The 12,868-nt window shown below is 37.9% G+C and overlaps 1 protein-coding gene across 1 annotated transcript in view; it reads right to left on the bottom strand.

Annotated features, from left to right (window-relative positions):
* Positions 1-1,016: 1,016 nt before the first annotated feature.
* The window catches only part of itgb5 (integrin, beta 5), a 30,875-nt gene continuing 19,023 nt past the window's right edge, over positions 1,017-12,868 (bottom strand). Inside the window, exons 11-15 of the mRNA XM_056754797.1 lie at positions 6,607-6,829; positions 6,335-6,435; positions 2,978-3,097; positions 2,610-2,776; positions 1,017-2,198 (exon numbers count right to left, since the gene is read on the bottom strand). Of these exons, the coding sequence (XP_056610775.1) occupies positions 2,103-2,198; positions 2,610-2,776; positions 2,978-3,097; positions 6,335-6,435; positions 6,607-6,829 (707 nt within the window). The 3' untranslated portion in view covers positions 1,017-2,102. The remainder of the gene's footprint in view (positions 2,199-2,609; positions 2,777-2,977; positions 3,098-6,334; positions 6,436-6,606; positions 6,830-12,868) is intronic.

Below are 12,868 nucleotides of genomic sequence, written 5' to 3'. Positions count from 1 at the left end.
CTTTATTGACAGTAGAACCACTAAACATGGCAAAATATCCTTTTAAAGATATCTTTGGAACCGCCTTTTGTGGTTCAACAGTAAAGCAGAACTAATATGACATTCCTTTTTTGCAAGGAGTTGCTCCTAGTGACAGGAAATTCTTAGAAATGTGGAAAAGTAGGAAAGACCAAAGTAATTCATAACGCATCTTAACCCTTAAAAAAGCTCTCAAGGTCCAAAATTGTTAGTTGGGAGGAGGAATTCTGAGAGGTTTAAGAGTTTCTTTATCAGGAAATGGACAAAAAGCATTAGATTTTGCAGTGATATTGTTTGTGACCGATCTTATTAGAGACACGCCAACATCTCGACATGCCATAGCGCCAGAAGTAGAAGTCATCACTACATTAACATATTCGGCAACTGGACCAAATGCAAACTAACGTTACGCAGCAGAGTTGATTTGGTTCGGTCCCAATAGTATAACATTAACAGCATGGTTAAATAGAAATAAACAATATACATATACTGTGCATAAATATATACTGTGTGGTTAAACAGCAAAAATTACACCTGCAATTTGAAACACAACTTGTACTTCAAACAATACTATATTTTTATTTTCTTCTTGGGCAACCAATCCATCAGTCTTCAAAAGAATGCGTTGTACATAGCAACCAGGTAAGCCCCGCCTCCTCACTAAGAATTTCCTTTCTCAAAGTTGCTCTCTGATTGGCTCTGATTTTTTTTTAAGATAAGACTACTACGTAGAAGATTAAGCTAAATGAAGAGCTTACAGAGAGGATTCTAAGACGTTTTAAGAATACATGCCCAGATCACATATTGTTTGTCTTTAATAGATTTGACATTTAACCCTGCTCAGTATCTTGGCAACATCCAATACTTGAATTAGTTTATTTTGCGACTTCAAAACAGTACTGTACTGGACTTCCTTCACAGCAAACACTGGTTGTAAGTATAACCATACATACATCTCTTGTTCACCTCTGTTGAATCACTTAACATGGTGCCACCTGCATATTTGATCACGTTTTTATTAGTCACTGGAGAATAGGACCGACAGTTAAGCACACATGAACCTGTTAAGACAATCCAGGTGCACAGCTGTCATAGATCAAGGGCTTCAGATGGCTAGTTTCAGTATAAAGTCAGGTTTTCCCATGAAGTACGGCTATGGCATTCCCTGCTGTGTTTGTTTAGCATCAAAAAGATTTGTGCTCCAAGACCTGTAAAGACTAGTTAACTAATGTCTTTTGTGTTAGAGAAATCACTCTTAACAGGTGGTTAGTAGCTAGATTTTTTTACTTAGTTCAGGTTCTGATGGTGCAGAACATCAATTTAAAACACTCTCAAGATGCCCTAAATGTAACTATTCCAGAAAGAAACCCGATTTCTTTCTAAGACACTAAAAAAGCATCAGCAGCCAATTTTATACACTATACAGTTAAAAATCATCAAGAAAATGTGCAAAAGTGTGGCAAAGAATGCATACACAAATGACGGGTATTCTAGAGTTGCATTACATTCTTTATGAACCTTTATCAAATACAAAATGTCCAAAACGGGAGTTAGACAAATTATTGCTCTGGTTAGTTAGTACCCATCTGTTTATCAAAGAGTTGATGCAAAATGTAGCAAATTTTTGAGTTTGTACAAACTTTATGACATGTTGCAAATAAGTTGAACTCATTCATAATTTGTGGGAGTTGGCAAACTGTTAAAAAATATACAGTTAAACATATCTTCTTTGCCAATTCAACACAATGCACTGTGAATCTATCATAATATGGAGGTGGTAATGTTAGAGCTATGGAAACTCAGGATTGAAATTCAAGCAAGCCATTTCTTCAATGCCACATGGATGTTTCCGAAAAAAGGCGGATCCACTCCATTAAAGTTCTTCCAGTGCCAGTCCTGTGCTCTACTGCTACTCAGCAAACAACTTTTTCAACATAACGATCAGTTCCAATCTGTAGGAAACACCCTAAAAAAAGTTTGCAAGGCAAACACACAAAATGCTCAAAACCAAAACAGTCCATGTTGTCTGTAATGCAGTAGTCTGGACAGGTCCTGCCATGTCCCCCATTCCAGCTGCAGGTCGATCAGTGGACTTCTCCATTGCATGACTTCGTATGCATCTGGAAAACTGTCTCCATTGGGTAACAGGGGATAGACTGCTTATAAACAGGATTAGATGCCTGGAGGGGAGAATCACAGAAGATGGGTCAGAGAAGTTCATTTAAAAGCACATGGTTACAAGGGCAGGCGGAACAGAGACTTGGAAGGATCATCATGACGGATCTGTGTTCCCAACTGACTGATGTGTTCCAAAAGACCTTATGGTTTCAGTAAAAGCCTAGTTGTTTATGTCCTCTTAACTGCTTTAAATTGCAAGTTCAGACCGTGTGTGTTTGTGTTCTGTGCTTACTTATAACTTGACCATTTGGTTGTGATATCATTTGAAACAGAATTCTTAGCTTTCAAGTTTAAATTGGAACATTATAAAAAAAAGTACTAATAATAACAACCAGTTTGGCTGTACTAAAATAATGTAAAACAAAACATTTGCAATATCGTCCACAGTGTGACAGTTAGAAAGACGTCCTCACCATCTCATATCGCGCACGTGAACGTGCACTTTGGAATTGTGCAAACTGGCGGCGGTCGTGGATGGTGATGACCAGCTTCCAGATGGCTAACAGCACGATCCCCATCAACAGGATGCCCCCAACAACTCCCAAGAGCACCGTCATGGCATTCGGGGCAACAGCACACTCTGTAAACCAACACATAAAATATAATGGCAGAGCATGAATACATATTGTATTACGCAAGTTACTTAGATGAGAAATGGGAATAAACGAATAAGGAACAGCAATAAATGACACAACGTTTGCTTTGATCCACTACATTCCAAGCGTAAGTGTGCTATTATAACTGCATCCTCTGAGTTGGTTGTAAAATGCTAAACACTAACCTGGCTCTTTAAGAGCGGTTAAGATAGACAGGCCACTGGGATGTTCAGAGTATGTAAACTTCATGACGCAGTCATTCTCAGTCTTATACACACATTCAACAGCGCTTAGATCTTCATGTTCTGTAAGAAAGAGCAAAGAGAACTAACCGGCTTAGCCAATAAACAGAAAGAGGAGAAAAACATTCAAATCCAAAAGCACAATCCTGAAACCTAAGACTGAAGTTATGACTGGACGAGACGTTGCATTCCACAGCAAGGACACTGACTATCAACACAGCTTGCATCAAGAATGTTGTCAATTAAAATCCCGCACAGACTAGAAAGTCTCTCCCTCAAAGACATTTATCTTTGGCCATTTTTCTCTAGACGGACTTGAAGTTTCCGTTATGCACATGTGGAGTCCATTAAGGAGGTCAGCTGACTGTAGAAGCAGATTAATCTTTTTTTCTGACGGGGAGACACAGAAAGGCCTTAAAAAGATCTTCACTACGGCATCTGAGCCATTCAACGGAAGCATCATTACGCTCCACAGTAATGATTCATTCACGCATTCCCAAGCTGATGAAAAAATGCCTCCTGCGAGGAAATCTGTTACATGTTATATATACAGTAATCATGGAGCTTAATTTTATACTTTTTAAGACCTCTTTTAAGATTATACCTCATACCAATGAATTAACGCCAAACCATGACATGTTCAATGCACAACATTTTATTGGAATTGGAATGTTAATAATTGGTCAAATTAAATAGCTGTAAACCCTCAACCCACAGCAGCATTGGTGAAATATTACTCATTAATGAACATGAAAAGAGAATTAAAGTCCATTAACTTTGCTTCATCGCACATTTTAAGACGTTCCATCCGGGCGGTATGCAGGATTTTTGAAATACCGAGGTCCAAAAACAAGTTTGTACCAAACAAAGAAAATCAATTTTTTCTTGACCTACATCTGTGCATTTTAGAACAATTGCCGTGCAAATTTGACAACAATAGCTAAAACCATGTCCGTCTTTTTATGTTTATCAGTGATGAGTAAACACATGGTCGATTGATATTCTTATACAAATATTGCCAAATTTAAATACAATTAATCTTTGAAGAGCATTTGGGTTGGGAAAGACAAATGTGAAAGCTATTCCTTTGACTTTTTGTGTAGCTCCAAACATAGACATCAAATTACAAAAGATGCACTTTACTTTTTATTAAAATAAAATAAAAATGTACAATATAGAAAGAGAATTAAAGAACAATAATTAATTGATTTGTTTGAAACATTTGACAATAATATTATTTTAATAGGCAAAACACGACCTATAAACACACCTGAGTCAAAGCCATGCGGTTTATGATGAACTGATGAAGTTCTGCTCATCTTTTTGTCTCGTTTCAGCATTTTGTAGTTTGCATTACTGGATATTACAATCGTCCATTTATAGTGAGGTTCATTATTTAAATGTTGACGGGCGCTCAAATTTGGAGCGCAAACTCCCGAGCGCTCTAGAATGAGAGAGAATGCAACACAGCCAGCGTTTTGGTTGTGTTTTTAGATGTGACATGTGAACAGCCCCCCAAACATTTCTATGATAAAACATTAAACGTTTAGCTACGCACCCTTTCACAATTAGCTGACCTTGAGCTTCTGACCGCTTTCATTTAATTGGACAGTAATGGTCGGCATCCTTCATTTGATTGGCCTACTCTGTTAGACAGTGGAGGTAAACCAGATCCGAGATCAGTTATCTAGGCGACTTGAACAATATTGGTGGCACTAAGTTCAGTTTTATCCTATTACGCAATTTATCTCACGACATTTACTACCCGGACGTCAGGGACCTAAATGATGGGTACGGCCATTTGTTAAACATGTTAAGTCAAACAGTAGGGGGAGCCCTAACTGCATAATGTCCAATCGCAGCATACAGTCCACCAGCAAATTTAGTCTATCGCAGATCGTTTGGCAGTGTTTGGAACATGCTCCAAACTTCATCAAAAACATTTGTTATCAGAAATTCTTAATTTTATATTTTAGAAAACATAATTAAAGAATAGGCTGGAAACTCTGGATCTCCATACTTCATTTTCTTTTCCCATACTTATCCAGACCTGGAAAACAATCAAATAAAAATCCATCCTTTTCCAAAATGCATTGGTACCCTGTGTATACCAGCTTGTATACCTGCAGAAATATATGTTATTTAGTTTTTAAATACACAACGGGTTTGTCATGTGTACTTTCGCATATAGAAACGTGATGCCTTTTATAGGAGTCTGTTCGCTTAAAGAAAACAATGTGTTTGATGAATAAAGACGAGACACAGAGTTTCTCTTTTGCTTTATGTGACCCTTCTTTCTTGTTTTGTCATCGGAAGGACAGGCACCAAGCGTTAAAGGAGTCATATGACACAGCGAATATTATCGATTGTTTTAGATGTAATGCGATGTTTATACACGATTTAATGTTAAAAAACGCTGTATTTTCCACATACCGTGCATGTTTGTATCTTTTCGTTTTGCCCCGCCTCTCTGAAACGCGCAGATTTTTTACAAAACTCATCGCTCTGAAGCGATGTGTGCTATGATTGGCCAGTTAACCAGTGTGTAGTGATTGGTCGAATACTGCAAGCGTGTGACACAAATGTACGCCTCTTGCTTTGGAAACTGATGTTCTAAATATGGTAATTGTACTGACAGGTACGCCCACCTTACGTACGTATACATTTGGGTGGCCTTACTCAAATCATACCATTAACTGACCTAGATTTGTGGGGGTGTGGTTACACCAGGTGTTTCAGGCAGGTCTGGGTGAGCATTCGCTTTTAGATGAAATGCTTTTTGCTTCCAATGCTCTCATTTTTGCTATTTTACGTGGTTTATACATGCATGTTCACGATATTTGGAATAATGATTATAACGAAACAGAAATCAACACCCATTTTTGGAACAACTCGAAGGTGAGTAAATGATGACAGAATTTTTTTTTCATATTTTAGGTTACACAGAACCACAACCAACAAAAACAAACGTTTTCTTTTCTTTAACAAAGCCATCCAAATTGACTCACATAATATTTTCACCATTAGTTTGTGATAGACAGTGGTGGTAGGTATAAATAGCCGGGTTGTGGTATGCTATCACAGTGGGTGACAGAACACAGAGATCTGCCAAGACGTCCAACCTCAAATTCTCCAGAAAATAACATAAACAGAGCTGTTCATAATACACCACAAACTGTGTTTCACCCTGTTATTAATAACACATTCATGACCTGGAAAAACAAGTCCTGGAGCGAAATTAAACACACTGAACATCTAAATGATAACTTTACCATTCAGAATGAAAGCAAGTGGACTTACTGAGTGTTTCCACTATGACGATCTCATCCTTGCACATGCGCTGACAGGTCTGGTTATCGGCCAGTTTTCCCGTGTTAAAAAGACGGCACTCGACACATTCCCTAAGAGAGGACGTACAACAGGATAGAGTTTAAACGGGTCAATGCAAGACGAAAGACACATCAGGCAATTCAAAGTCTAGAAAGAAACCACATGTGTGTCTATGAAGTGTGAATTACTTTTGCACTTTTGTTTGGTACAGAAAGGTGGCTGATAGTTTCAGATATACATACCTCTTTGTTGCACAGGCATCTGTACAAGTTGGACATTTCTCGCATGTGTCCCCGAATGCCCCCGGCTCACTGCACTGGCACCTCCCACAGATGCAGTTGCCCCGCCCACTGCATATCTTTCCATCGTCAGACATGCAGGAAGTCGATTCTGTGGAACAGTTACAGTTGTCTCCGATGTAACCAGCATGGCATTTACACTCACCGCAATGGCATTCTCCATGACCTGAAAAAAAACAGAAAGAGGTTTGAATATATATATTTGTGAATTTATGTATTATGTGAAATGGTGCTTGTGAAATTTTCTTCACACAGAGAAGTTAACACATTGGTTTCGGCAAGAGGTATAAACACAAAGACTTTCCCGAAAAAGACTGCATACATCACCCTTATTACATTATGATACATAATAATTACAACTATTTTTATTTTAATTTGTACACATACTTGCGCTATTTGTACGCTGCCCAGCTGCAAATGCTTTGGCAATACGAATGTACATTTTGTCATGCCAAAAAAGCACATTGAGAGAGACAGAGAGAGAGAGAGAGAGAGAGAGAGAGAGAGAGAGAGAGAGAGAGAGAGAGACTGTATCCATGATTTACTGACAATAAGCTCACTCCAGTTTTGGAAACAAAGTGTCCCACATTTTTTGTCATACAACAACCATCAAGCCGGCCAACGTCTTCTTGACCCACATTCTCTAAAGTCAAACACACACACTGTCCACTGTTGTACACTTTCCAACAGACTGTTTATATTCAGATCTGCTCGTTCCAGTGAAGGTTCTTGGAATTTGCCTCTATTATCGAGCACAAGTGAAATGCTTCTCTCTGTTGTAAGCAAATGTGCTCAACTTGTGTTTGATGCGTTAGTGACATTATTGAAAAACTTATAGAATTTGGTAGCGAAAACGGTGGTTAGTGTCTCTGATGGGTGTTCCTTCAGCAACAATATAATGACATACATGACAACAGCTTTGATTTAATGCAGACGTGAACATTTCATTGACCTCCGAATTGCAACTGCAGTCTAACACCAGTAAGAGATGAAAAACTGGAAACAACTTTCTTGGTCATATTTCATTAAAGCAGACCTTACTTTATCTTCAAGCTTACAGATACCACACATGAAGCGGGGAGTGAAGCAAAGCATCAAGGGAAGACTTGGCAGCTTACCGGAGAACAGCTGGATGGACAATAACTACACCTGGCACTAAAAGAAACTGTGAAATACGATGTGAGTTGCACTTAAGCTGAACCTAACATCTGAGAAGCATCTGTAGGATGTTCCAGCACCATAAATCACACTCATCAATAAGGTGTTATCAGATATAAAGTTAAAATAGAAAATCTGTCATCATTAAACCCGTTTGACTTTATTTTGCAGAGCACAAAAGAGGATATTTCTTAGACTGTTGTGAAACCGAACAGCGATGGAACCCATTCACGTGCATTGTGTTTCTGTGTCCATACAATACAAGTCAATGGGTATCGCTGCTGTTTGGATACCGACTTTCTTCAAAATATATTCTTTTGGGTTCTGCAGATAAATGAAAGTCAAACAGGTTTGAATTTACAAGAGGCTGATTAAATAGTGATGGAATTGTACGTTTTGGGTAAACTATCACCCAAAACTCGCCGAGGAACATAGTAAGAGCAGGTGTGTTTGTGATTTACACACACAAACCACAAATGAGCACTAAATAAAGTCATATTGGTCAGCTCTCTTCAAAATGTGGTGCCAGAGTAGAACTAATACAACCCAGGAGTTTAACCACAGACCTCCTCAATCTTTCTGTCAAACACAATATACTGCTGCAATATCACGTAAAATATATAAAATATAGTGGTTCCACAAATATAATTAAACCATTCTTCACAATAAAAGGTTTTTAATGACCTCTGTTAGGGTTTTGAGAGTCATTTACAGAAGAGAAAATGTTGCAGTAGTTAAATGTGTAGTCTGTACATGCTGGAAATGAAAGCACCAAACCTAAGGGTGTGTTCTGTACCGTAAATGAACTCAACAGCATGGAATACAACACCTTCACTGAGCACCTGTGTGACGTGGCTGCCTGACTCGTTCGCTCAATAAAGACCTTCTAGGAACAGACATGTTGCGGCATGTGTTCTCCCCTCCCGTCTTCTAAATCTTTTTTTAAAAGTGTCTGTGACCTATATATGTCAACCAATGATGGATAGTTTCACAAAAGAAAAAAGAATGAACGTCTGGGATGGCATAAGGATGAGTAAATCATGAGCGTATTGGCATTTTTGGGTGACCTATTCCTTTAAGCATTGATTGTTAAGTCAATGTCTACACACACAATGCTGACCAATGGTAGAGAATCAATGCAAACCCGCTCTCCCAGAATTCCACACTGCAGCCTTTCATTTAGGTCAGTGAGTAAACGCAATGTTGCTATGTTAGAAAGTCAAATCCCTGTTTGAAAGCCTCTGGGAATGAACCACAGCCCATTTGACCACATCCACAGTCAAACTCGCACATGAACGAGTACAAAAGACACGCAGGCACTAAAACATGTCAATTACTGTAGACCTTAAGTATCAGGTTGATTTCATGGTGCCAAGTTGAGAGAGACTGCGCTTGTAATTTGCAATGTTTGAATAGTGTAATCCAGAGGCCCGCTGCAGTGAAGACTGAGTGAAGGCCATGAGATCATTTCGTGTTAAATGGAGCACATTTTTTAAACTTTCCTAGCTACATTTCTTATGTAAAAAAACTTATGAAGACAAAAAATAACAACTAAACTATAATAAAAACATACATAAAGAATAAGCTATTTCTATCAACATACACCACGGGACCCTTTACATGGAATTCGCTATGTTGTTGCAACAGTAGCCCTAAACCAGTGGTTCTCAACAGGGGGCCCCAGCTGACTTCCAAGGGGGCTCTTTTGGCAGAGAAGCAAAAACGTGATGACATCTCAGTCCTGTATCAGCCACCATAGTGCTTCGAAAGGGAGGGATTGAGTAAGCCGTTGGTTGCAATTCATAACCACACAGCTAGATGCCGCTAAATTTCAAAGATCTAAAATGTTGAGCACGCATGTTCAAAATGACGGCCATATTTAAATGTTTATATTTGCAATCTAAGCACGAGTCATTATCAGTTTGTATTAAACAAACCCTGTTTGAAACCATAATCATGCCGCGTAACAGAAAGAAGAGGTAAACAAATGCCGAACGCAGCTTTTCTATGACAATCATTTCCAAAGACTGTTCCAAATATTTCCTCTCTGCATGCTTGCTGTTCATTCCCAGCCTCTCGACTTAGTACTAAATCAAATTAAAGCAACGCAAAACAAGGATAAACGGAGGAAAACTCTGTGGTTTGACATCATCATTGAAGTACGTTCTACTATGATAAATGTATGCATTTCTGAACTCCTACTGGTTGTCTGATATACTGACCCTGACCAGTCCTTCCAGTTATACCTTCCACCCTCTGCAGTCACACATGAAGTGGAAATCCTGCACTACAAGCAACAAGAAAGACATTTCTCTTTATAGAGTGAGAGACCAGCCTGAAACAAATGAAACGCTGGAGCTATTCTGATCCCTTCAAGTTTATATCACCCTTCTGAACCAAAAGACATCCGTCTGCCAAGACCAGATGCAGCTACAATTACAGAGAGGAGGCTATAAATGATCTTCGGGTCAAGATGAGACATTCCAGATCATGTAGTGGACTCTACCCATAGAGTCACCCAAACATGACCTTTATTAGACCAAACTATTTAACATTATCAAGAAAGATTCTGAAGAATAGATCTGAAGAAAGATTTACCATCTACCAAAACAGACAATGTTAAATGTTAATTTTACACTTGTTCTCTACAAACAAAGTCTGCAATACAAATCCTTCCTGCAACCTACATTAGGATCAGAGTTATAAAACAGTCATACTTTGTGGTTTCTCTTTCTCTCTTTCAGTGGCAACTTAAAATAGATCGTCGTTCAGATAAAAAAAAATTGCAAAACAGCCCTCTAGTCAACCGCGTCCTACTGTAAGCATGCGATCTCCGCCCCGTTCCTTTTCCACCCAATGAGAAAGCATCAGCAGACTACAGTTCTGCTGTGGGGTTTATTCTCACTTCCCAATCAGACGTCGCACAGACAGCCTGGAATTTTCAAAAGTGCTGATGAGAAACCCTCATTATCTCCACTGTCTTCAAAGCAAGAACAAAACATTTACCACAAAAGACTACGTGGTCTTTTTCTTTCATTTTAAAGAAAGAAAAAAATTGTTACACTTTCCTTGACACCATGTATGTATAATGCATTATAAAGAGTTATTAAAGTGTAAAAAGCAATATAATTCTTCATGATGTATGTTGGAATGCATTCTATGTAGTTGTAAAGAAGTATAAACAATTTAAAATGTGTAGTGTTACAATGAATTGCTAAGTGTTATAAATAATTGTTATTACAGTTAAAAAATTATGAGACATTACAATGCATTAAAAGGTGCATTACAATGCTTTAAAACTACTTTTACAATGCATCATACATACATACATGCTTCAAGGAAAGTGTTACCAAAAAAATGATTAACCTGGGGTGGGTCACATCACAACAAACGTATATTTAAATAAGAGCCGTCACACGATTTATCGTGACTAATCGCATCCAGAATAAAAGTAGATGTTTACATAGTATATGTCTTTGTAATGTGCATATCAATTTTCTATTAATAAACACAAACATACACGCATATATTTAAGATAAATATACAAACTTATAAACATTTTTATACACTTTAAAATATTTGTAAATATAAGTAAATACACGCAAATATTTCTTAAATATGTATACATGTATGTGCATGTGTATAAATACAAAATGAATAAGCACAGTACAAAGACATATATTATGTAAACAAAAACTTTTATTCTGGATTCCATTAATCCATTTGACAGCCCTAAGGGTGGGATTCAAGGCACTATTAATGCATCTGTTTTGTAGAAAAAGTGATTCAAAATAATAAAAGCTAGTTTGCAAAATGTTAATGAACAAACAAATAGTTTCAGCTCCATGTAATGTGATACGGACCACAGCACAAATAATAGAGACACAACACAAACACATCAACAGATAACACAAAGGACACCAAGGTCAAACACAGTCGTACTGAATGTTTCTACTAAAAACAGGCCAATGAGGAGGTGGGGCTCCATGATTTTTTAGTACATGTACTATACAAAAATGGGATCGGAGAATAAATTAAAATTGTCTAGTCTTGCAGCCTCCACAATAAAAAAGCAAAACAGATTTGCTGTGTAAATAACAACGAATCAGTAATCCCAGCTGTTTAACAACAAAGTCAGGGAGAGAATTATTGAATGTTCACTGTTTGGCTGAAAATACTAACAAGATCTGCAAACACAGAATTTGTGCCCATAAGGATACAGAGAATTTGACTCATCGCTGATCTTTACTTTGACCTACATCCATGCATGCACATGACATACCAGACGGAGTACAACATGCAAAATTGCAGACCAGCAATCCTTATTGATTTCGGTCAGGATGTCACCAAAATATCTTACTAGGTTGTGAAATATAAATAACAACAAAATGCCCAGCATCTGCCAAACAGGAACAGGCATGGAAAAAGCGTCACCCCATCACAATCTATTGACCAGAGCCAGTCCTGAAGCTCCAGAGACAGTCACTCCATTGTAGCAATGTGGTCAGTTTAAGACAAATTTTAAAAGCAACCAGATGAAGATGAACTGCCTTTCCATTACATGCTTTGGTGTGTTTTTGCAGGCCTGGAGCAAAACATACAGAGACAGACAGCTGAGGTTTGTTTTGAAGCAGTGATGACACTGCAGGACTTAATGTGATGATCCATCTGCTGGTGAATCTGCAGATGCATTGAAAAGCATCCAGAAATACTAAAACATTCTATTTATTTAAAAGCATGCTGTCATTAACGCCAAATAAATATAAAAATCTGGAATCTGAAAAATCTCAAATTCATGTATATGTTTTTCCAAGTACAATTTTGGTCTCAGAGGTTTGGACCTCATTGTAGGGATCTGATTATAAAACGAGAAGCATGTAAAAGGAAACAAAAATAATTTCAAAATAATTTCCTCCAAGTGTAATTTCCTCCTGTTAGTGTCACTGAGATTTGACCTTCTTCATGAATCATGTCTGACATGCAGAAAACATCTTAAATCCATACAAACTTCAGCAAAACTGCCTTCTTAAGCAATTTTAACTAGCAT

The sequence above is a fragment of the Triplophysa dalaica genome, chromosome 8 (genome assembly GCF_015846415.1).
Source record: "Triplophysa dalaica isolate WHDGS20190420 chromosome 8, ASM1584641v1, whole genome shotgun sequence".
In the NCBI taxonomy this organism is placed as follows: Eukaryota; Metazoa; Chordata; class Actinopteri; order Cypriniformes; family Nemacheilidae; genus Triplophysa; species Triplophysa dalaica.
This window is presented reverse-complemented; position numbering and strand designations above follow the sequence as displayed.